The 27,012-nt window shown below is 38.8% G+C and overlaps 1 protein-coding gene across 1 annotated transcript in view; it reads left to right on the top strand.

The window, feature by feature from the left end:
- The window catches only part of LOC150080619 (hamartin-like), a 124,645-nt gene that overhangs the window by 53,026 nt on the left and 44,607 nt on the right, over positions 1–27,012 (top strand). Inside the window, exon 6 of the mRNA XM_090380758.1 lies at positions 21,744–21,981. Within this exon, the coding sequence (XP_090236884.1) occupies positions 21,744–21,981 (238 nt within the window). The remainder of the gene's footprint in view (positions 1–21,743; positions 21,982–27,012) is intronic.

Here is a 27,012-nt window from a genome sequence, read left to right as displayed (position 1 = left end):
ATGATAGGATTTGGCAAGACTCCTGAAATGTCATTAGTTTACAAATTTACATTAGTTTACAAATAAATTAGTTTACAAATTTATTGTCTGTAGATACTCATAGTTTACTGCTAAAAGTGCAATTAACCAACTACACTTGTACATAAATCTCCACACAGTAAAAGTGTTTTTTCTTATATATTGATTTCTAATGAACAACCATTATATCCTTCTCAAACTGCGCCTTGAAAAAGTCCTAACCTAGGTATGTGCACGTGAATTCCTCAGCATTTAACACAAGAATTGAAGGAACAATGACTTAATGTGTGTTATGAACTTCTTGGATATTATGAGAACAAAGGAAACCCATTCTTAGAATACATAGTGACCAGAGATGAATTTCTTGGTGCATTATTGCATACCAGAAAACAAATGTGCAAGCTCAGAGTGGCACTATCTAAGTGCATCTCAACAAAAGAAAGGCCTTGCCAAAATATTAGCCAGAAAAGTGTTTCCCACTGTATTCTGGGATCATAAAGGAGTGATTCTAAAACATTATCTGGAGAGAGGAGGAACAATGGCAAGTGACAAATACTGTGATGTACTAACCTGAACCATTTAAATCCAGAAATTTGAAAGGACCATCATGGTTTGTGTCCTGCAACATGGTAGTTCCCATTCAACAGCAAATCAGATGTGGAAAATGAAGTTTAAGGTATTACCTGATCCTCCATATTCACTAGACTTAACTGTATGTGATTATCACCTTTTTTTTGTCTGCTAAAAGATGCACTGAGAGGACATCAATTCTCCTCAGATGGAGAGGTTGAGAGCATTGCAAAAATAACTTGAACACCATTTGCAAAATTTCTTTCGTGGAATATAGATATTAGTGCTGTGTTGGAAATATGTTGAACATAATAGAGACTACATTGAAGATTGACATACATATTTTCCTTGTTGATTGTAAAATATAACTTGTATTTAACCTTTGTGCTTTTCATTGAATGATCTCAATATCATCTTAAAGGATAAAATTGGATATTAACTGCCCATGGAGGAATGCTGTCTTTGCAGATAACTATGAGCCATTTCAGAGCTTGTCATTACCCACAACAAGCATTGAAGCAGTAGCAATTAGGTTGCAGTTGGGTTTTAACTATTAGTCTGCCCCATCTGTTTGTCACCTGGAACTGGTATGCCCCTAGGCAGATATTGATCTATTATACATTATCAAAACTATTTTCGAATATATATTTTGTTTACATATTAGCCTCAAGTTCTCTGTCTACAAAGATAAATGATATTCATATATCATTTAAAAAGTCTCAACCAAGAATCAACCAATTATGTTAACCAGAGTTTAATGATTTAATTTTTAAATATAAAATTAAGTATTTAATGCATTTGTGTGAATGACTAACTGGCATTGTAAATCAGGATATTACAAGTACAATATATAACAGGTTTTTTTTTCTTATGAAAATCCCAATAGAAAGGTATTAGAATGTAGTATAAGCTCAATAGTAACATTTTTTTAAACTGAAAACCACAAAAAAGACAGTTGAACCAACAGCGTAATGGATAAAATAATTTCATATGTGTGTGTGTGTGTGTTTTTCACTTTGGGTATATGTGATTATAGGAAATTTATAAACTAGGAAATTTTGGAATTGGTGAAAGAAATGAAAGAGACAAAAGACTTGTGGAATTTGCAGAATCTCAAGGAAAGTTAGTAGTGAACACTTTTTTTTTATTTTTTCAAGAAAAGGGTGAACAGAAAGTGAACATGGAAGAGCCCAAATGGATTAACAACTAATGAATTTGACTTCATCCTCACTAACAGAAGATATATTATGAACGATGTTACCGTCCTGATCAAGGTAAATGTTGGAGTGATCACAGAATGGTAAGAGGCACACTTGATATAGATGTAAGGAAAAAAAAGAAAAAAAAACTGACTGAAGTAAATAATACGAAGGTCTTTGAAATAACAGCAGAGGAGAAAAAGCAGTATGTACTGAACTTAGGAACAAGTTTGAGCATCTGCAGACCTTTCAGGACCAAGATATCGATGAGGAATATGACAACTTTCTGAAAATGATAAAGCTCAAGAAACCTGTAGGTAAAAAGAAATCTAAAAAAGAAAAAATTAGTCAAGAAACACTTGTCATGATGAACTGAGATGACAAATGAAGAGCAAGATAAACACTGACAAGGACAAAATTGAGTATGCTGAGTTGTACAAAGCCATTAGAAAGAGACTGAGAGAGGGCATAAGAAGATATAACACAAGAAAAGTAAAACAAACATTAAGGGAAAACAAAGGACTTAAATCAGCAGTCATGAATAGTAATACAGAAAGACAAATGATACTGAATCTGAAGAATAGTGATGGTGTACTTATAAATAACAGAGAAGGCATAATGCTTTCTTCTACTATAAAGCATTATATAAGGAGCAAGGGAATGATGTCAACAGTGGTGGGGGGGGAGTTGGATTACAAATTTTCAACACATGTAACATGCCTGATATCCTTCATGATGAGATAGAACATGCATTGAAGAAAATGAAGAATCAAAAAGCCCTTGGTGAAAATGAAGTTACTGTAGTTGGGAGAAAGAGATATGACACAGAAACTGGCAAGGCTCTTCACAAAATACATTAGGAAAGTCATAACCCTAAGGAGCGGAATAAGGCAATCATAATTTTGCTACATAAGAAAGGAGACAAATCAGAAATTGAAAATTATAGACCAATTAACTTGTTGTACATCAACAAGTTGTTCACAAGGGTTATTACTAACAGATTAGAAAGAATACTTGATGAGAATCAACCAAAAGAGCAAGCTGGCTTTAGGACAGGATTCTCAACTATGGATCTCCTCACGTAATATCACAGCTAATGGAGAAGAATTATCTGAATGATATTTATGATGATGATATTCAATTCTAATAAAAGATTAAATAACATTGCACTCCATGTAAATTTTTAAAGGCAAAAAATTATCAAGTTTATTAAAACAAACTGAAAGAAAACTTTTCAGAAAAAATTCCAATAGCCCAACCATTTAGAAGCCAATTTGATGATGTTTTGAAATTCTTGTGGATGTCATTTTCATGTGTAAAGTGCTCGCTTGTTATCAGTGTCCATTTGGTATCACAATATGGGATACCATATGGATGTGCAAAGAATCTGCATTTCACAAAGTGGGGGGGATAAAAGGAAACTTCTGTTGCAGGAAAAATATGGAGTCTCTGGTTAAAAAAGTAATCCAGGATCATCTAAACAGGAATGCAGTTATACTGCACTCACAAAATAGATTTCTTAACATGTTCGCTGTCACCTATATTTCAGAGAGCCCATTCGATGAGCCATAATTTTCAGAATGATGAGAAATAACATTCCAAAATCCTCAACATTCCAGAAATTCATAAATGATAGTTGAAAAAGTAAGAGCCTGGAATTGATAGCTAAGAGTGAGCACTTACTTTTGGGCTCAGCTGTAAATTAGAACAAAACTCAAAATTTTATTGAAAGTTTATACCGAAGAAAAATCAACACAAGCAGGAAAAAAATAAAAACATGTACTGCGGCATAAACAAAAATGAATTGTTAGTGCTAGTAGCGCAGAGTTCAATCAGTATACTGACAGAATCCGGCAATTAGTTTCATGTGCCTTTACTTTTATACCACTTGTATATTGTTACCATTGAACAATTAAATGTGTCAATTCAGCAAACATGTTAGAGAGTGATCTTGCGTGACCATTCAGATCAGATAACATGATGCAGTAACAAAGGAACTGGATGGAAAAAATAAAAAATTTTACATCATATACTTAAATTTCAGAAAAGCTTTTGATACTGTTACATAAAAAACTGCTGTACAACTTGGATCAGTTTGGCATTAGGAAAAAATGCTATGGATGAAGAGATGGTTAAGTAAGAGAAGATAAAAGGTGTTTGTCGATATGCACTGCTCTTCTTGGAATAATGTTATTAGTAGAGTCCTCCGTGGTTCACTGCTGAGCCCATTGTGGTTATCTATATTTATTAAAGATATTTAAGAAGACATATTAGGCTTGATGTCTATGTTTGCAGATGATATGAAAGTTGGCAGGTTAATGACAGTAATAAATGTATGCTACTGCAACAAGTTCTAGAAAATTAAGCAGATAGCTGAGAAGTGGCAATTTAAGTTTAACATAGACAACAAATATCAGGCAAAGGTCAGGCCATCTGAGTACTGCATACAGGTCTGGATGCCTCATTTTATGAAGAATATGGATCTGTTGGAACAGGTGCTGAGAAGAGCAGTGAGATTAGTAGGGGGGAACAAAAAGGTGCTTTTATAGGCTTCAGTTCTGCAAATTGCATCTGGAGACTAGTCATCTGAGAGATCTGATTGAGGTTTTGAAGCTTTGAATGGATTAAGCTCACTGCTGATAGCATCCTTCCTCTTGCTCTACATGTAAGGAGTCATAAATTCAGATTGAGGAAGGATGGTCGCAGGACAGATGTGAAATTTGCCTTCAGCCAGCAGTTAGGTGATTGTGGGAACAAACTTCCATCTCATCATGTAGAAATGGGTAGTGGTTTTTTTTTTTTTTTTTTTACTACTTTTTTGGATTATACACATTCTTACTGGGTAACCTATTTGTAGGCTGCATATCGCTTATCTGTGAAGCACTGGTCAAGTCATCAAATGCAGACACTGTAGGGATATAGAAGACATGGTGTCACTAAGATATAATAGATGTGGAATTTGAATATGGAGGATACAATGTATAAAGAAAGGAGACAGGACAGGAGGGGTGGAAGGGATTATGTGCTTAGTTATATAGTAGTGGCATATGATACAAGAAAGGAAGCCTATGCAGAATCAGCAAAAAAAAAAACACTTCCTATTTCATTTATTCATTCCCTCCAATAGTTTGTCTCGTTTTTCCTTAAATTTATTCAAGCTAACTACTTACACATACAATTCAAACAATGGATAGAAGCTTGTTCCAGCAATCAACAACCCATTGGCTGCTGGAAAACTGCACATTTATTCTGCAACCATCCTTCTTCATTTGAATTTATATCCCCTCATGCACAGTTTCAGCAAGAGAAAGAAATCCCTCAGTATATTGAGTTTGCTCAAGTCATTCAAAGCCATAAACATCTCAATCAGATCACATCTCAGGTGTCCAATCTCCAGATGCTGCAGTTTGCAGAACTGAAGCCATTCTTGGTAAAATCATCTCTTTGTTCCTTTCAAAAATCTCGTCCTTCTTTGTACCTGTTCCAGCAGCTCTACATCCTCCCTAGAATGAGAGTTCCAGACATGTACTCAAGATGTGGTCTGACCATTGCCTTATACAATCTGCATGAATGAATCTGCACTGCTTTTAGAACTTCATATCAGACTGCACAATTATCCAAGTTCTTTTTCATTTTCCACTACTCTGAGAATAGTACCACACAGTTTGAGTGCTACTCCGGGATTACTGCTACCCATATGCAGTATCTTGCATTTGTCAATGTAAAATTTCAATTTCCATTTCTCAGCCCATCTGCCTAATTTTCCTACCTCTTCTTGCAGAAACATACATTAATTGCTGCCATAAATCACCCTGCCAACCTTTGTATCATCTGAAAACATGGAGATTAAGCCTGATATGTTTTCATGTCATTGATAAATGTAGAAACAACAGTGGGCCCAACATGGAACACTGGGAAAATATACCAATAACATTAGTCCATGAAGAGCAGAATCCATTGATTACCACTCCATCTTCTCCCAATCAACCATCCCTTTATCCATAGCAGCAACTTGCCCTTAATGGTACACTGCTCCAGCTTGTAAAGCATTCTTTTATGTGCAACAGTATCAAAAGCTTTCCTGAAATCTAAGTATATGATTTCAAAATTATTTTTTTTTGCATCCATTTCCTTTGTGACCACATTGTAGTATCCAATCAAATTAGTCAGACAAGATTTCCCCTTAACAAACCCATGCTTTTTCTGAAGTATAACTGCAGTCTTGACTAGATGATCCTGTAGTACTTCTTTTACCAGTGACTCCATTATGTTCCCTGGAACAGAAGTTAAACTAACAGGTCTGTAATTAGTTGTTCATTAGTTGTTCACCCTTTGGTCCCCCTTTCTGAATTGGCAATACATTCTCACATGTCTAGTCTGTGGGGACCTCCCCTGAATCCAAGCATGCTCTCATAATTATGGCTAAAGGTTTGTTTACTTCCTCCACTGCCTCCCTTAATATAACTGAATAAATGCCATTTGCCTTTCTTATGTTTAACTTCAACAATTTTTCCTCCACTTTGCTCTCATTTATTACAAAATCATTTAGCTTCCTGTTAGAGTTCAATAAACTTCTGGCATCCCCTTCCCTAAAGAATTCCTCATGTGTGAATGTACAAGGTGTAATCATTTAATTCGCATACTGGTGCAAGATGTTATCTTAATTGTCATCATCTGAATCTTCTGTGGATTTCTCCTTCTCAAAATTCTCTCCCTTGAACTTTACACACTTTTGCCACCATTGTGTTCACACATTAAAAGCCATTTTTCGAAAGACTATGAAGTGCTTCTGTTGTGGCTCTGTGAGCTTCATTGTCGGACATGAAACGCTTGTCTTTCAGAGCTTTCTTCGCACATGGAAACAGGAAGAAATCACATGGGGCTAAGTCCAGTGAATAAGGGGGATGTGGCACCTATGGCATTGATCACTGCCTGCACAATATTAGCCGTATGGGGCCTGGGACTGTTGATGGAGAAACCACTTCACGCCAGAAAGTTCTTGACATTTCTCACGAATGAAGTTGTTGGTGAATGAAGTTTCACGGTGAAGTTGACTCTGAGAACCTCGGAGTATGCTTCCTTATTTGTAGTTGTTCCATGAGGCACAAAGGAATGCCTGTTATGTCAAAAAACACAAGAACCATTTGTTTGTCAGCTGAGCGAGAAGCTCAAAATTTCTTAGGTCTTGGTGAATCAGAATGTTTCCACTCTCTCAACTGTTGTTTTGTCTCTAGATCATAGTGAAAAATCCAAGTTTCATCACAAGTCAGTATTCCATTTAAGAAGTTTTGACCCCATGTTTCAAAATGATCAATCATTTCTTTGCACAAGTCTACTATTTGCTGTTTTTGTTCTGGAAGTCAAATTGTGTGGAATACAGTGAGCACAAATTTGCGACATTTTCAGGTGATCTTTCACAATACTGTGAGCACTGCCATATGAAATGGACATTCTAACAGCTAATTCGTGAAGTGTAATTCACCTGTCTTCATCCAAGATATCCTGGGCTTTTGCGATTTGCTCAGGAGTTGTTGAGTATGGCTGACCAGGTCTTGGGTCATCTGCAACAGGCTCACAGCCTTCACTGAATCGCTTGTGCCATTTAAATTTGAGCATCATTACCATACACTCCATTTATCTCTTTAACTGTTTCTGATGAATTTAAGCCCTGTCTGACACAATAATGAATCACATGTAGCTGTTCATTCTGTATATCTGCCATGATAGTTGCTTCAAAACGATCATCAGTGATGCATGGCTAAAAGACTCTCTTCATGCAACTCTATTTCTACAAGTACTGGCATGTGCACACAGAGTCTGCTCAGTAGCAATCAAGGAGAGTGTGCCTCTTGTGGCAGTTATGGAAAGTTCACACAGTAAGCATAAAATCTTGCACCAGACTGCAAATTAAATGATCACCACTCATAAATGCAAAATACTCATACAATTTGTCAGCAACCTGAGCAGGATCATCAACAATCAAACCATCAATATCAAGTGGACCAATTTGATTCGTTCCCTTCCGTCTAGTGTTTACATAAGTAAAGAAGTCTTTACTGTTTTTCTTTGCATCCTCTACCAAAGTTTTCTTGTAATCTGCCTTGCCTAACCTACTTTGTGACTTGATTATAGACTAGTTTATATTTACCATAGGCCTCTCTGTGTTGCCTGATAATTTATATGCATTCCACGCATTTTTCTTCTCTACCCTGAGTCTCATTGGTTCATCTGACATCTATTTAGTCCTAAACCTAGGTAAGAAGCACATAAAATCTAAGGCAGTGCATCCAGTTTACTTGGGTGATGTGACGAGTGCAGTGTTGGGTCAGTTTGGTGTGACATAAGCACTAGAAAAACAAAAATGAGAGTAGGAGTGTCAGGTATACAGAGGAAGTACCTGTGGACTGGAGATGTGTCAATGCACCCCAATTCACAAAGGAGGATCAAAGGGTGACATGAGTAATGAAAAATCTGTTGCAAGGAAAATAATGGAGCCACCGGTTAATGACAAAGAAACTGGATGCAAAAAATAATTTTGTTATCGTGTTCTTAGATTTCACGATAGCTTTTGAAACCGTTGCACATAAAAGACTGCTATAAAAATTGGAGTAGTGTGGCATTATGGGAAAGTTGTTGCTGTGGACAAAAGGATGATTGAGTGGGAGAAGACAGAGAGTGGTTATCGATTGACACTGCACTTTGTTTACTAATGTTGTTAGTGGAGTCCCACAGTGTTCTATGTTCAGCCCATTGTTGTTTTTTGTATTTATTAATGTTATTGATAAGGATATATATCAGGTTTAATGTCTAAGTTTGCAGATTATACATAGGTTGGCAGGGTAGTTAACCTTGCCAACCTTTAACGCTTAACATTAATGAAGGTATGCTGCTAAAGAAGATGTAGAAAAATTAGGCAGCTGAGCTGAGAAATGGCAATTGACATTTAACATTGACAAATGCAAGCTACTGTATATGGGTAGCAGTAATCCCAGAATAACATATCAATTGTGTGGGTATATTACTCAGGGTAGTGGAAAACGAATCCATACTCAGGGTAGTGAAAAACGAAAAGGATATGGGAGTAATTTCTCAGTCTGATACAAAGTTCTCTGAGCAGTGCAGACAAGCTGCCAGGACAGCTTATGGTGTTTTGTCAATGATATTCAAGAATATTTCCATCAGGGATAGTAAGATGATTATACCATTGTATAAGGCAATGGTCAGCCACCTTGTGAGTACTGCATTCTTTGAGATGAGTGGTTTGAAGGCCCAATTTTAGGAAGGATTTAGAGCAGTTGAATGGGTACAAAGAGCAATAAGATTAGTGATGGGAATAGACGGATGCACTTGCTAAGAAATGTTCAGTTCTGCAAATTGCAGCATCTGGAGGTTAGGCACCTGCAAGGTGATCTGATTGAAGTGTTTAAGGCTTTGAGTGGCTTGAGAAAACTCAGTGGTGATGAAATTCTTCCTCTTGCTCAGACAGCACGTGACACTGCATAAAATCAAATTGAAGAATGATCGCTGCATAATAGATGAGTGGAAGTTTGCCTTCAGCCAGTGACTGGTTGATTGCTGGAATCAACCAACCATTTGTCTAGTCTTCCTTGAATAAATTGAAGGAAGAACTAGACACAATGGATAGGTGAACTGGATTTTTTTTTTTTTTTCTTTTCTCTTGATGCTGTATGAGCTTGCTTTCTTGCATCATTTGCCATTATTAATGTTACTACTACTACTACTATACCTAGACTTAGTGCATCATGGCTTAATCTGTCCACGAATCATTAGAAACTACTGGTTAATATTTTTATTTTATCATTGTAATGTTTTGTATAGTGACTTAATAATAACATCTGTTAAATGCTGATATCACAATTTCAAATTACAGTAGAACCCGAATAAGAAGTTTTCCAAGGGACTGGAGGTTTAGAACTTCTTAGAAGGGAAAATAACTAAGGGTACAAAATATTAACTAAACAACTAAAAATAAAAACATACATAAGTTAAAAATGATTTTAAGTATTATTTCAGAATTTATAAATATTTTACTCTGCCTATGGGAAACATTTGTAAACTGAGGATTTCTAATTGCTTAACATTCTGTTCATTAAACGCATTACCAAGTTGGAAGAATGAGCTCCTTTGGAGTTTCAACACACCTTAAACGGTCACAATTACAGTACAGTAAGACAGAGCAACAGTCACTAAGTAATTCAGAACTGTTCGACCATCTTAAGGTGGTCGATGAAATATAAGGTGGTCTGGTCGGGAAGTGTGTGTGCTGCACACTGCTGCTCCTTCCCACCTGACTACAGAGGCGCCATGTTTCAAAAGAGGTGATTATCCCCTTGTATAAGGCAATGGTCAGGCCACACCTTGAGTACTGTGTACAGGTCTGGAGGCCTCATTTTAAGAAGGATGTAGAGCTGTTGGAACAAGTACAGAGAAGGGCAACAAGATTAGTGAATGGAACAAAGGGTTGCTCTTACGAAGAAAGGCTTAAGTTTTGCAAATTACACTGTCTGGAGAGTAAGCACCTGCGAGGTGATCTGATTGAGGTGTATAAAGCCTTGAATAGTTTGAACATGCTCAATGCTGATGGGATTCTTCCTCTTGCTCAGAATAATCACCTGAGAGGGCATAAATTCAAATTGAGGAAAGACAGATGTAGGATAGATGTGCAAAAGTTTGCCTTTAGCCAGCAGGTAATTGGTTGGTGGAACAGACTTCCATCCTTTGTTGTGGAAGTTGATAGCCTAAATAAATTTAAGGCTGAGTTGGACAGGTATTTTGATCGAAAGGAGGGGTGAAATGGGAGCGTTTTTTTTTTTTTTTTTTTTTGGCTGGTACTGCATAAGCTTGCTTTCTTGCATCATATGCCTCTACTAATGCATCCAATTATAGATATCGATGAAAACAATTGCAATATGTCACTTCCATTATATCAAAATGTTTATACTAAAATGGTTTTAGCACTGAAAGTCTTTTACTTGGAAAATTCACTAATGAACAAGTTAGTGCCAAGCATCATTTTAGTTCGTAGTAAACCACGAAAAAATTCACTAATGAACTAGTTAGTGCCAAGCATCATTTTAGTTCGTAGTAAACCACGAAAAAATTCACTAATGAACAAGTTAGTACCAAGCATCATTTTAGTTCGCAGTAAACCACCAAAAAATTCACTAATGAACAAGTTAGTGCCAAGCATCATTTTAGTTAGTAGTAAACCACCAAAAAATTCACTAATGAACAAGTTAGTGCCAAGCATCATTAGGCGCCTCCGTAGCTAGGTGGGCAGGAACAGCAGTGCGTAGCACACGTTTCTTGATTAGACCGGGGTTTGAGCCGTGACCTCCAAATACGGAGGATGCGGAAAGGTCAGGGAATGACCACCGCATATCCCCCGAGCAATATGGCCTTAGTTGCTAATGCTCCTAAAAACCAAAATATAACAAATATAACCAAGCATCATTTTAGTTCGTAGAAAACCGCTAGGTGAAATGGTATCATTTCTGTTATTTCTCATATTGTGAATGCCTTCACAATGCGTTGCCCTGATATGGCACTACCTCCAATAAGCAATGCTTCGCCAATTCAGAAGACTAATGTTACTTATTCTAGGCAAATACCACCACCCGCTAATGGAGAAGACTAATGTTACTTATTCTAGGCAAATACCACCACCCGCCAATGGAGAAGACTAATGTTACTTATTCTTGGTGGATACCACCACCCCTGGGTGATGGTATTTGCTGAGAATAAGTAAAATTAGTCTTCTACATGTATATCAGAAATGATGCCCTTTGACCTACTTCGGTGGTTTACTATGAACTAATAAGGCGCCTCCGTAGCCAGGTGGGAAGGAGCAGCAGTGCATAGCACACGCTTCTTGATTAGACCGGGGTTCGAGCCCGTCACCACCAAATACGGAGGATGCGGAAAGGTCCTTCAGGGAATGACCACCGCATATCCCGGAGCAATATGGCCTTAGTTGCTAATGCTCCTAAAAACCAAATAACAACAACAACAACAACTATGAACTAATATGATGCTTGGCACTAAGTTGTTCGGTTACCAAATGTTTATATTGTTTAATATTTTTTAATATTAAAAATAAATAATTTCTATATTTAAAAAAACATTAAGTGGGAAAACATCATTATAACAATACACTGCGTATTCTTTATCACAAACTTTTTATGCGGGAAAACTTTTTACCCGGGAAACTTCTTAAGCAGGAAAATAATGCATTGCAACATATAGAGTTGAAATTGGGACTTAAGAAACCAAACGTAGTACAGGAGAAAACTTCTTGTGCTGGAATCTCTCTTCCGGGCATGAGATATCATAAATGAAATAGACTTCTTTACAAAGGTGACTCACAGAGAAGTCTTTATAAAGAAGTCTGCTTGGGTGGTGATATCCACTGAGAATAAGTAACATTAGTCTTCTCTATTGGCAAAGCGTTGCTTATTGGAGGTAGTGCAATATCAGGGCAACTCGTTGTGAAGGCATTCACAATATGAGATATAACAGAAACGATGCCACTTCACTTACTTCGGTGGTTTATTACGAACTAAAATGATGCTTGGCACTAATTTGTTCAATTAGTGAATTTTCCATAGTCAAAGGCAGGGCTTGTGGTCACTGAGAATAAGTAACATTAGTCTTCTGCATTGGTGAAGCGTTGCTTATTGAAGGTAGTGCAATATCAGGACAACTCGTGAAGGCATTCACAATATTATAATTATTATTGTTGTTATATTATTTCTCCCTGATTGGGGGATTCCATTTCGTGACGGGTACTGCTACCAAGTACACAGGGTGGTTGTAATGTCTGGTGTTACTGTTGGTCGAGGAAATCTCTGACTATCCTACAAGTGACCAGGATTGCAACTTGTAGGTGTTCTCTGGGAGACCTATTGCTGCTAGGCTGCTATGTGTCTTTGGCACCATACCAGTGGTTGACACGATGTCAGGATGGTTGTTACTTCTTGCATAGACCACATCTCCTTGACCTCATGTCTCAGGTTCGTGTACTTCCTAATTTTTTCCTCATGGGTTTTCTGGACATTGCTAGTGTTGGGCACCGTTATGCCAAATCAGGTACGTAGTCTTTTCCATCTTGTCCACAACGGTTATGTCCGGTCTGTTGTGTGGGATGGTATTATCCGTTATTATGGCGCGGTCCCAGTACAGCTTTTGGGTTGATGCCTCTAGTACTGCCTGGGGTTCATACTTGTAGTATGGTACACTTTCTTTGGTCGAATGGTATTTCCTTGCTAGCATCTGATGTATTATCCTAGCTACCTGGTCATGTCTATTAGTGTACTCAGTCTGGGTGATCACCTTAAATCCTGCACTGATGTGTTGGATCGTTTCTGGGGGCAGGTGGCATCGTTGACATGTGTCATCTGACATTCCGGGCTCCTTTGCGATGTATTTTCTATAGTTTCTGGTGTTGGTTACCTGGTCTTGGATGGCCAGCATGAATCCTTCAGTCTCGGGGAAGAGCATCCCGCTTGTGAGCCATGCATCGGAAACAGTGTTATTGATGTGATCTTAATGGAAGTCATTGTAGTATCTGCCATGGACTATCTTTGCCCATCTTTCTAGCTTCGTTTCTTGTGACGTCTGGGTGGGGTGGGCTCCTCGTTGAGTGGGGTATACCACTTATCTATCTTCTTTATGGCCTGGTGGAGTGGTGCTGTGTTGTTCTCGAAGTAATCCTTCAGGTTAACTATCGCTGTTTTCTGTTGCTCTATCAAGTCTGTCAGACCCCTGATAGACCAGATGAATAAACGAGAAAGATAAAAAGTTGGTTCTGTGAGTTTGAAGTTGGACAGTAAATGGATGTTGGCTGGTGGTGGCACGTGTTTGGACTGTTTTGAAAGAGTAAGAGCAGGAATTATAGAAGCCAATTCAGAAGAACAGTGCCCATGGAAATATCTGTAGAAAAGGCATGCAGCAGAAACAGTACGTCTATGAGACAGCAAGTGGAAAGACTCTGTTAGAGAGGAGTCATTAATTAACCTAACTGCCCTCTTCTGAATGGAATCCACAAGTCTGACAGAGGTTTTGCAGGCACCATCCCAGATGTGAGAGCAATATTCCATGGTAGGGCAGATTTGTGATTTATTCAGAGTGAACAGCTATTTGGAAGAAAAGTAACGCCAAGAGCAAAAGAGAAAACCAAGTTTTTTAGATGCAGAGAAAGCAATATTTGTAATGTGCTTGTGCCAAGAGAGATTAGAAGTCAGGGTAATCCCCAAAAGAGAGATATCATTTTGCCTAGAAATCGGAGCGTCACCAAAGATAAGCATAGGAGCAGAAGATTTCTTTTTGCGAGATATAAGAGAAGACTGAGTTTTAGAAGGATTGAAATCAACTAAGTTGTCTTTGCCCCACTAGAGAATTACCTGGAGATCGGCATTTAAGGAATTGGTACTGGATATTCAAGAAGTTGAAGCTGATTGGGCAGGGCAAGGTTTCTCAAAATGGAAAGTTGAATGCAATGTGCTATCATCGGCAAAACTATGGATAGGATTTCCAGTCAGTGGAAGAAGGTCATTGATATACAAGAGGAAAAGAGTGGGGGAAAGAACTGAACCTTGGGGGAAACCGGCATTAGTGGAGAAGTTAGAAGACAGAGAGCCATCTACCATCACCCTCAGTGAGCGATCAGAGAGAAAACTGGATAACCAATTACTAAAAATAGTTGGCAAAGCATAAGATGGAAGCTTGTTTAGGAGACCTTTATGCCAAACACGATCAAAAGCCTTTGAGATGTCAAGAGCAACTACTTGTGTTTCACCGAACCTTTCCATTGAATTAGTCCATACATGGGTAACATAAGCCAGAATATCACCAGTGGATCGACACTGACGGAATCCATACTGGCGATCGTTGATCAGACGGAAGGTTTCTAGGTAGTTTAAGAGTTGGCGGTTAATTGATTTCTCCATTACTTTAGAAAGAGTAGAAGTAATTGCAATGGGACGATAATTGGATGGGAGGGATTTGTCATCCTTTTTAGGAACTGGCTGGATATGAGCAAATTTCCAAGCAGAAGGAAAAACACCTTTGGAATAAGAAAGTGAAAAAAGGCGGCAAAGAATAGGAGTAAGTTCAGGAGCACAGGTTTTGAGAACAAGTGGAGAAATACCATCAGGACCTGGAGCTTTCTTAGCATCAAGATTCATCAAAATCCTTCTGATATCCTTTTGACGGAAGACCACAGGAGGCATTGAATGGAGCGTGTTGGGAATGGTGGGAGGTGTTTTTCCAAGGTCATTAATACATGATTTGGAAGAAAAATGGGATGCTAGCAGATCAGCTTTATCCTTGGCTGAAGTGACAACAGAACCATCTGGTTTTGACAGAGGTGGGAGAAGAGATGGGCAAAAGTTGCAGCCAATAGCTTTGGCAAGAGACCAGAATGCTTGGCTACCATTAGGGCAAAAAGCAAGTTTTCTACTCTTAGATTTTGCAATTACTAATTGCAATAGATTTTGCAATTAGTAATAGCAAAATCTAGTTTGGACTGATTAATGACTGCTTTACAATTGTTGCGAGCTTTGGTGTGGGCAGAAAATGAAACTGAAGAATTGGAAACAAGCCAATTACGATATGCAGCGTTCTTCTCTTGAACAGCCATAGCACATTTATTGGAAAACCAAAGTTTAGATAAATGACAAGATTTTAAAGTGGAGTGTGGAATAAAGGATTCCATTCCTACAAGAATAATTTCACTGACATGATATGAGCAAACGCTGACATCAGAAGTTTTGAAACAGTAATCCAACCAAGGAAAAGAAGAAAAGAAATCTCACACGTCATCCCATTTTGCATTCTTGTAATGCCAAACAATATGAGGTTGGGAATAGCCCTGAGATAAAGGCTCCATTGGAGAAGAGACAATCACCAAGTTGTGATCTGAAGGACCTAAAGGACCACTCACTTCGACTGTGTACTTAGAATGGTTGTTTGTGAGAAAAAAGATCAAACGTGTTGGCTGTATGGTTAGGATTGTAAGGTATTCTTGTAGGTAAATGAACAATCTGTGCAAGGTCATTAGTAATTGCAAAAAGCCTCTGCATCTCAACCAGCTGGGTCAGTGTGACTAGAAAACGGAAGCCAGCTGGAGTTGTGAACATTAAAACCACCAAGGAAAATTACCTCAGTGTTAGGAAAGTTGGACTGGAGAAAGTCAAGTTGCAAAGAGAGGAAGTCAAAGAGCTCCAAATGATTAGTGGAGTTGGGAGTACGGTAGAGACAACAGATGAATTTGACACAATGAGGTAGAGAGATTTTAAGCAAGAGAAGATCAAAAAGAGGAGATTCCAAATTACCAAGTCTCTGACAGGGAATATTGGAACAGACATATGCACAAGTACCACCTTTGCAGCGAAAGGAATCATACAGCAAATAATTTGGGCAACTGAGATGAGCAGTAGTTGAATCAACCGATAACTGAGAATATGTCAGAAAAAGTACACGAGGTTTGGCAGACTGGAAGTGGAAATGGACATCGTTGAGATTAGAATTGAGACCATGTATATTTGTGAAATGAACTAGGAAGTGTTTGGGAGATTTAGACCTTTTTGCAGGCAAGCTTACTCTATTAGTTTGACAATTAATGGAGTATTCAGTAGTAAGAAAAAGTGGGGGGAATAAGAAAAAGTGCTGTCTGAAGTAATAAAATTTTTGGAAATGGTGTACACGTGGTAAGAATATACCCAGATCCTTGACATAACCATGCTTCTTGATTAGACCGGGGTTCGAGCCCGTCACCACCAAATACGGAGGATGTGGAAAGGTCAGAGAATGACCACCGCATATCCCGGAGCAATATGGCCTTAGTTGCTAATGCTCCTAAAAACCAAAAATAACTAACTAACTAACCTTGACATAACGTGGCCTCAACAATGCCCCCCACATACACACTACTCGGACTCTCTCCAGTCACTATCTGGCAGAGTAGAGGTAGCAAGATTATACACTAGCTGATCCAGAATCCTCCTAAAGAATTACCAATAGGTTCGGTTCTGGTGTATTAACTAGTGGCCAGCCTGCGAACACTGTTTTAGAGCCTCGAAATGTAAGGAATATTGGATCGCGCCATGATGTTCATCGTAACCTCAGAAGTCATCAGTCATAATGCATGATGGAAGAGATGGGGAAAGGTTGATCAGAACTTAGCTCTGGATACTAAACATGGGCTCCACCATTTCAAGCCTCCAATAAGTAAAGTGGTGGTATTGCACTGGTTGATGAGAGTCATCTTCCACCTAGTATTGCCTGGTAACACAGAGGGGCGGCATTCCTCCATGTGTGGGCGCCTTCGTAGCCAGGTGGGAAGGAGCAGTAGTGCTAGCACACGCTTCTTGATTAGACCGGGGTTCGAACCCATCACCACCAAATACGGAGGATGCGGAAAGGTCAGGGAATGACCACCGCATATCCTGGAGCAATATGGCCTTAGTTGCTAATGATCCCAAACAAACAAACAAATCCTCCATGTGGTGTGGGCGCAACACCTCGACCCCTGCTTACATTGGTTCATGCCTGGGTGGTCCTCCACAGTGTGCTTGTGCATGGAGATTATACCCAGGCTTACTAACAGTTCCACCATCGTGAAGGTGTAAGCAGAGGATTTGGGTGTCACAGACCATCCAGACTTCACCGAAATTGGATCCGCTTGACTTGAATTTCACCCGGATATCAGTTCCATCAGCATTTTAGACTCCCAGGTAGCAAGTACAGCTTGTCTGGCATATCTGAGAGAATGTCTGTGACAACCTCAAGGAACCTGTACACCCCACCCTCAAGAGTGAGAGTGTACAGGTTCTTTCTTTCTTCTTTGAAGAAGAATCCATACTTGCTGCCATTAAGCATGGTGGATAGCAGGTTGAGTGCTACACAGAACCACAGTGGGCTCAGAGCATCTCCCTGAAAGATTCCTCTTCTGATGGGGATTGGTCTGGTTGTCATGTGATGTTAATGGTGGTACTCCATTTTGCCATTGTTGATCCTAGGAAGTTTGTCACTATCGGATTGACCTTGTAGATCAGGGTCTCTATTAACCAGGTATGAGGTATGGAGTCAAAGGCTTTGCAGTAATCGATGTATGCCGTGTATAGGTTGTGGTGCTTCTTGTAGGCTTGCTCCATAACTGCGGCATCTATGGTTAATTGCTCCTTGCATCCTTTGCTCGCATCCTTTCTGCTGTTTGGCCATTATGTTCTGACTCTCTAAGTGGTCTGATATATTCTTAGTTATGCAGCTGGTCAGGATCTTGTACATCGTTCGGAGGCAGGTGATTGGCCTGTATTACGTCGTGTTTGTTGTATCTTCATCTTTAGGCTTCAGACATATGACTCCTTCAGTGAGAAACTTTGGGATTGTCTCTGAGTGCCTTATCATTCTAGTGAACTGTTCTGCTAGGTGCTTGTGTGTGCAGGTAAGCACACACAAGTAGCTATCCTCTGATTTCTGGTCTCATGTTTGCTGTGGACGCTGTTTCTCTTGAGGATGCTCTTCACCTTTCCAATCAATTTCTTACTTCTATTACCCTGTTGGTACTGGGTTAACTGACCGATCTTGACTCTTAATTCTTCTATCTTCTGCTGAAGCCTTTTTTCCCAAGCTGGCAATTCCTTCTGTTTTCCGTTCTTCTGCTGCTGGTCCCTTGTTTCTTTTCCATTAATCCTAGTGGCTGCTATGGCAGCACATTATACGGCTGTGTGGATAGCCTCCAGCATTGCATTATTGTTGTCAAGGTAATGTGGCATTATTTGCCGATTGAGGTGGTCTGTTACTCTCCACAGGATTTTATTTGGCCTCTGCCTAGGTATCACATGCAGTTCTTGTGGGGTCCAATCCTTCAAATTCTGTTAGGGCCTTCTTCCACTTGTCTTCTATTCTGGATATCATGACTTTGTCTCTTTCCACTTCTGCTACTCTGGGTTGTATTTCTTCTTGCTCTTCCTTCTCTGGTTCCGTATTGACCATATTCTTTGTAGTTGATCGCTCACATCCTGCTTGATTTTTTTCAAGATAGCAGCAGCTATTAGGTTCTTTGTGACGATGGGCCTTCTTTGGTTCGCTAATCGCTGTTCAGTGACCTGAAATCCGGGAATTGTTCCAACCACTTGGTACATAGTCGCGACCTGTATGTTGTCATATTGGTCTCTAACCTGGTTATTTCATGCGTTGGCATCTTCTTCCTTCCTGGGTGGTTACTAGTGCAGTTGCGCAGGAAGCACTTCCAGTTGGTGGGACTGGATGGTCTTACCCTTCTCTTGTGGTAGCCATATGGGGGAGCATAGTGCCACTTACTCCACTGTCTTGCTCGGGAGACTGTCTCCAACTTTTCGAACTGACCCCTCTGCCTAAGGAATGAACGCAAGTGACTTTAACCTGCGCCACACTCAATGCAGTATGATTAATATTTCTCTGTGACATAATCCATCTATGGAGGTGGACTTATTTAGCTTCAGCTTATGTCCAGTGGTTTTTATTTTTTTAGTTCTCATGAGTGACACCAGATGGTGCCACTGTCTGCTGTAGCTGTCACTCCGCCCTTGGGGAAGGTAAGTCCAATAGAGCAACTTTTGCGGGTTTTTTTATTATTATTATTATTATATCGGTCTCCCAGCATAATAGAGCCATGCTTGCTTCCACCAAGGTGGGATTTGAGCCCAGATCCATCAGGCCGGTAGTCCAGTGTCTTAACCACTGGGCCATCGCACCCCTTACTTTTTTTTTTAAAGAAGGTTGGGAATCTATAATATAATTATTTAATTTGTTGTGATTATTATTATTGTTGTTGCTCTTATATTATTTCTCCCTGATTGGGGGATTACACTGTGTGACGGGTACTGCTACCAAGTACACAGGATGGTTGTAATGTCCGGTGTTTTTTTTTTTTTTTTTTTTTTTTTTAATGAAAACCCCAAACATGAAAAGTATCAAAACCTATAGTACTTAGTACCGTGCATGGGTTGAAGGAGAAGTATGGGGGGGAGGGGGGTGCCGGAAACTTTGCTCTAGAGACTAAACATGGGTTTCACCACTTCAAGCCTCCAATAAGCAAAGTGGTGGTATTTCACCGGTTGTTACTGTTGGTCAAGGAACTCTGACTATCCTACCGGTGTTCAGGATTTCGATTTTCTGGAGTTCCCATTATTATTATTATTAGCCATATGGTGCAAGGAAGCCTGGGGCTTATGCTGCACCAGCAAAAAAAAAAAAAATTCCCGAGTTACCCTGAGAGAGAGAGAGAGAGAGAGAGAGAGAGAGAGTGTGTCAGAAGTAGAAAGGAATCACCAAGAAAGAGAAGAATGATTATATCCAGCTCAGGACCCTGGGTGTGCCAAGCCCATACTCACCTGATGTGAGCCCCTGGGGAGAGATACACGTATATCAAAAACGATGCCATTTCATCTACTTCGGTGGTTTACTATGATGCTTGGCATTAAGTTGTTCGGTTACAAAATATTGTTTAATATTTTTTAATATTAAAAATAAATAATTTCTATATTTAAAAAAACGTATTAAGTGGGAAAACGTCATTATAATAATACACTGTGTATTCTTTATCATGTACTTTTTATGTGGGAAAACCTTTTACCCAGGGAACTTCATAAGTGGAAAAATAATGCATTACAACATATAGAGTTGAAATTGGGTCTAAAGAAACCAAACCTAGTACAGGGGAAAACTTCTTATGTGGGAATTTCTTATCCGGATTCTACTGTATATGAATGTTTCTAATACACTCAATTGTTTAACTGTTAATACTTGGTGAATTACATCAATCATGAATGAAAGAGACTTCTTTACAAAGGTGATTCACAGAGAGGTGATTTATCTTTATAAAGAAGTCTTTATTTCATTCATGATTGTTTAACTTTATAGATTCATAATGTAAGCTGCATACAAGGTGCTACCTAAAAGTTTCCAGACTTTAATTTAAAAATAAAAATAAAAAATTTCACATATCAGCTGTTGAATGGCTTTCTCTTTGAATTTATCCCTCAAGATGTAATACAACTTGTCCAGTGATCCTGCCATTGCTGGATCACTGGTATTTGTGGAATTCCTGTTTCGTTTCTACTAGGAGCACCTCTTTGAATTTTTGTTAACTCTTTTTAAAATTTCATTAAATATCCATCCTTTTAGTTTTAATTTTCATCTCAGAAACAAAAAGAAATCTCAGGGAGCTAGATTTGGCAAGTATGAAGGATGGGTAACTAAGATCGTGTTCTTGGCTAGAAATTAATGTGCAGAAAGCAAAATTGAACATGCAATTCATAACACATTTAATTTTGCCATTAAAATGTATTGGTCAGTTCCCAGTTATTCCTTAGTGTCATGAATGGTGAGATGCCCTGGTAAATTAGCTCACGAACACATGCTTTTTTTTTTTTTTTTCATTTGAGCTGGCTGTAGATGGACATTCAGTCTTCAACAAAGGTCAGCCAAATTTTTAATTTTGCAGGTCATTTAAAATTTTGCTTGTTTCTTGTTCTTCAAATTCAACTAGCTTAAATCTTAGGTGATCTTAATCAAAGGCAGATGAAATAACATTAGAAAAATATGTGTAGTACACAACTACTCACAAAAGTTTATATTATCACCTAGTGGTAAAAATTTATGCCAATCCATATTGCTATAGTAAGGGGAAATGGTTGAGTAGCATTTTATATTTTCATTAGTAATGAACAATAGCACATAATGATTATGCAGTGATTTGAAAATAATAGGCATAGAAAGTGTACATATAAAGAATTAATGTATTATGTCGAAAAATACAAATTGCAGTTGATAAAAAAATAATTACAGATTATTGTGTTAGTAGTAGTAGTAGTAGCAGCTGTGAAATTGATTTACTAAAAAAAAAATGAAGTTATTACTTTAACTTTATTCACTTGTGTGCATATATCATAGGAACTTCGTAAAAGCCAAGCACAGATGTTAGAGATTCAGCTTGAACTTGAAATGATAAGGAAACAGCTGTCAGTTAATCAACATCTAGAGCGAAATTTGAATATGGTTGCTAAAGAACTGTCACTTATTAAAGAAGTCAATCAGGGTTATAGAGATAGAATCCAGGTCTTAAAAAATTCCTCAGTTTCAGAAAAAGAATTTAGTTTTGTGAAGGAATCTGCATCAGCGGAAATTTCAGGTGGGATCCTGAGTTAATATATTTGATATTTAACATTTATATAAAGGTTCATGTTAGAATAGCAAGAGGCAGAAATAGAATAATAGGTTAGTAAATTACATTAGTCAATACACAAAGCACATTACATTCTAAGTTACATTCTAAGTAATAATTACATCAAATGAAATATCAGAGAAAATTTTAAAATGATAAATGATAGTTAACAAAGCATAAAAGAAAGGAGAGCAGTTTATTTTAACATTCCTGCTATCATTATTTTTGTGCATAGTATGAAATTATACTGTCCTTTCACCACTAAGTTCAAAGATTCTGCTAAAAATGCCTGAATCAAATCACAGCATAAATGTGAAAAAGGGTCACAAGAGCAGGGTTTTACAGGTTCAGGTGACTATGTCTGCCCTTCTTGTTACTTGTGGAAGTACCAAAAAAATATTTATAATGTAGTTTTGGTAATTTAAATAAATACAGCTTCAGCCAAAAAAAAAAAAAAAAAAAAACCTTCCCATTTCACCCATCCATTCGCTCCAAATTGTTTGTCTAGTTTTGCCTTGAATTTATTTAAGCTGTCAACTTCTACAATGACAGATGGAAGTTTGTTCCAGCAAGCAACCACATGCTGGCTAAAGGCAAATTTCTGTACATCTTTCCATGATTTGAATTTATGTACCATCAGGCAATTAATCTGGGCAAGAGGAAGAATCCCATCAGCATTGAACTTGCTCAAACCATTCAAGGCCTTATACACCTCAATCAGATCACCTTGCAGTTGCCTAGTCACAAGACACTGTAATTTGCAAAACTTAAGCCTTTCTTCATAAGAGCAACCCTTTGTTCCATTCACTAATCGTGTTGCCCTTCTCTGTACTTGTTCCAGCAGCTCTACATCCTTCTTAAAATGAGGCCTCTAGACCTGTATACAGTACTCAAGGTGTGGCCTGACCATTGCCGTAGAGAAGGGGATAATCGCCTCCTTATCCCTGCTAGAAAATTTCCTGTATATCATTGACAAGACACAATGAGCTACTCTTGCAGACTGTCTGCACTACTCAGAAAACTTCATATCTGACTGCACAATTATTCCCAGGTCCTTTTCATTCTTTACCACCATGATTGTTGTACCACACAGTTGCCACTTCTCAGCCCATTTGCTCTACGTTTCTAGACCCTCTTGCAGTAGCGTACCATCATTAGTGTCATTAACAACCCTGCCAACCTTCATATTGTCTGCAAACTTAGACATTAAGCCTGTGTTTTTGCAGTTTTCTGGAAAAATGATAGAAAAAAGAATCGAACAACAGATCAACCGAAAGTTATGAGATTACATCAAGAGTGCATTCTCTATTTGCCAGTTTCTGGCCAAAAAAAAAAAAAAAAAAAATCCCTGTGTGTGAACATGCACCCTACTTGCCACCGAGTTCCTTGTGATTTTTTCTTTTCCCTAAACTGAAAAGTGTACATAAGGGAACCCATTTTCAGTCCATTGAAGACATTCAGAAAAAAATTGTCTGCGTTGGTAGCACAGTGGTATCGTCACCCTCCTCCCCACGCCAGGTGGAAAATGCTTGGGTTTGAATCCCGTCGATGACATGAGGAACTTTAATGGGCTTTTTTCACTCTGTAGTGGAGTTAGTCAGTCTCAGGCATAAATAGCAAGATTTTTTAGTGACTGGAACAAAGGGTTGCTCTTACGAAGAAAGGCTTAAGTTTTGCAAATTACAGTGTCTGGAGACTAGGCATTGCGAGGTGATCTGATTGAGGTGTATAAAGTCTTGAATGGTTCGAGCATGCTCAATGCTGATGGGATTCTTCCTCTTACTCAGAATAATCGCCTGAGAGGACATAAATTCAAATTGAGGAAAGACAATTGTAGGATAAATGTGCCTTAAGCGAAAAGGTAGTTGATTGCTGAAACAAACTTCGATTTTTCGTTGTAGAAGTTGATAGCTTAAATAGATTCAAGGCAGAACTAGACAGACATTTGGAGTGAATGGAGAGGTGAAATGAGAAGGGTTTTTTTTGGCTGATGCTATATAAACTTGCTTTCTTGCATCACATTATGCAAGAAAGCAAGCTTATATAGCTGTGTTGTATACCTATTATAATTGTGTTGGGATACAAGTTTAGGGTTTTAATTTTGTACTGAAATTAAAATTTTATTGAAATTAAATCGAAATCATGACTCAGACCAGAGCAGCAAAGCAAAAGGCTCAAGCTAATGGGAGTGCTGTGGCTCGGGAGAACTGAGGGGGGGGGGGGGGGCAGTTCCCTCTGAATCACAGCCTTTTAAAATGCACTGCTTGCTTGATGTTTGTGGCGCAATCGGGTACGGGACATGATACTGCCATGGGGGATGTCTTTGTGTGTGTGCGATGTAAGGAGTGTAAGGAAATCAGGCGACAACTCAGTGTTGTTATGGGCCTATATGAGAGCTTGAAGGACAGGGTGGATGCCCTCGAAGAAACTAAATTGAGGGGCCCATCAAGCTCTCAGCTGCCCACATCAACGCCAGAGCTTGCACTTGGGCATCACGTGACACAGAGGCAACCCCCAAGGCAGAATGCACTGGACCCACAGGAACTAGTAGTTGTTGGTGACTCTATTGTCCGGGAAACGGGGAACATGCTTTGTGAAAAGGATAGGTGGAACAGGACCAGTGTATGTCTGCCAGGGACAAAGGTTGGTAACGTAGAGCGGATATCATCTTTTAAGGGCACAAAAGGTGATATAGTTGTACACGTTGGCACTAATGATATTAAGAGTAGGAGACCGGCGGAATTACTTAACAAATACAGGTCACTGTTGAAAAAAAGCCGTGAATTGGGGTTGAATTTGAAATTGTCTGCAATTCTGCCCAGACATGATAGGAGGGAGTATATGATGAGAGCCTTGTCGATCAAGTTGGCCCTGGAAAGATTGTGCAAGACTCAAGGGATAGAATTTTTTTCAGCCTCGTCTGTACTTGTTAATAAGAGAGAGTGCTTCTACAAGGATGGGATATACTTAAATAGAAAGGGTGCAAGAATATTTGCTGATGCTATCGAGGCAGTGTTAGGTGGGTCGGAAAACTGCTAGTTTGGGGGGATACAAGGACTAATAGATTAACCGTAGCCACTGGCAGAGGTGAAAGTGATTCTTGCACTGCTTCTATTGAAATGAGAAGCAGCCTGGAAAACAAGATGCAGGATATTTCAGAGACTGCTGGGAGTCATCGCGGAACAAGTAAACACATGGGTTGTGTTAGGGTAGCTAAGAATAAGAACAGGTGCATGTACACTTGCATGTACACCAATGCTAGGAGTTTGGTAAATAAATTTGATGAATTTGAGGTATTGCTCAAAACATCAAAGGCAGATATTGTTGGGATATCAGAGACATGGTGTCACACAGATATAAGGAATAAAGAACTGGAATTTGGTGAATACAATGTGTACAGAAAGGATAGACAGGACAGGAAGGGAGGAGGGGTTATGCTATTAGTTAAGAAACACATAATATCCAAGGAAGTGAAGCCAGTCAACATCAATGGACAGTGCAGTGTCGAGTCAGTTTGGTGTGACATAAGCATAGGGAGATCAAAATTGAGAGTAGGAGTGTGCTAGAGGCCTAATGACTCTGATGAGTATAATAAGATACTGTACAGGGAAATAGAGTGGGCCGGTAAATCAGAGAGTCTTATAATGGGGGATTTTAATTTCCCTGATATTGAATGGAATTTGTCGGTTGGTCACTCGCACACTAACAAGGCTTTTGTGGATTTATTGGATGATTGTTTTCTACATCATCATGTTCGGGAGGCAACTAGAGGGAGCAATACTCTTGATCTGATTATCAGTAGTGATTCTTCATGCATTAAGAATTTGCAGATAAAGGAACCACTAGGTGGCAGTGATCACAGTGTGCTGAAGTTGGATTTACTCCAAGAGGTAACAACATCAGGGTTAAAGGGAAGGGATTTTGCTTTCGTAAAGGCGACTACGATGGTCTGAGACAGTATTTAAATTCTATACAGTGGGACCAACTGATGATGTTACCAACAGCAAATTAAAAATGGGAAGCATTCAAAGAAGTTTTCTTGGAAGCTACCAGGCTTTACATACCAACTAAGAAATATTGTTCAAGGTTTAGGCCTAAATGGATTCAGATGAACTAATGAGACATATGGCAGAGAAGAAAAATGCATGGGATACATACAAATTAATGGGTGACATGGAAGCCTATGATAGATAAAGCTGGTCTGTAATCAAGTCACAAAGGAGATTAGGCAGGCAAAGGTAAATTATGAGAAATCGTTGGCAAAGGATGCAAAGAAAAACAGAAAAGAGTTCTTTACCTATGTAAACTCAAGAAGGAAAGGGATGAATCAGATTGGTCCACTGCATATTGATGGTTCAATAGTTGAGGATCCTGCTCAGGTGGCTAACAAACTAAACAAGTATTTTGCATCTACATTCACACATGAGGAGTTATTCAGGAAGGGGAATGCCGTAGGTGAAGTAAACACTGGCAGTGAGCTAGACGATTTTGTAATAACTGAGAGGAAAGTGGAGGAGAAATTATTGAGGATAAACATAAAAAAGGCACCCGGGGGTGGATGGGATCTATCCAGTTATATTAAAGGAGGCAGCAAAGGAAGTAAGCAAACCCCTAGCCATAATTATGAGAGCTTCTTTGGACTCAGGGGAGGTACCCATATGTAACCCCAATTCACAAAGGAGGATGAAAGGCTGACAAGTAATTATAGACCTGTGTGTTTAATTTCTGTTCCAGGAAAATTAATGGAGGCACTGGTTAAAGAAGCACTGCAGGATCATCTAGACAAGAATTCAATTATAGCTCAGACACAGCATGGTTTTGTTAAGGGAAAGTCTTGCCTGACCAATTTGATTGGATACTATGATGTAGTCACAAAAGAACTGGATGCAGGGAATAACTTTGATATTATATACTTGGATCTTAGAAAGGCTTTCGATACTGTTGCACATGGAAGACTGCTGCACAAATTGGAGCAGTGTGGCATTGGTGGCAAATTGC

This window comes from Mastigoproctus giganteus, chromosome 9, assembly GCF_048544385.1.
Source record: "Mastigoproctus giganteus isolate SK-2022 chromosome 9, ASM4854438v1, whole genome shotgun sequence".
Classification (NCBI taxonomy): Eukaryota; Metazoa; Arthropoda; class Arachnida; order Uropygi; family Thelyphonidae; genus Mastigoproctus; species Mastigoproctus giganteus.
This window is presented reverse-complemented; position numbering and strand designations above follow the sequence as displayed.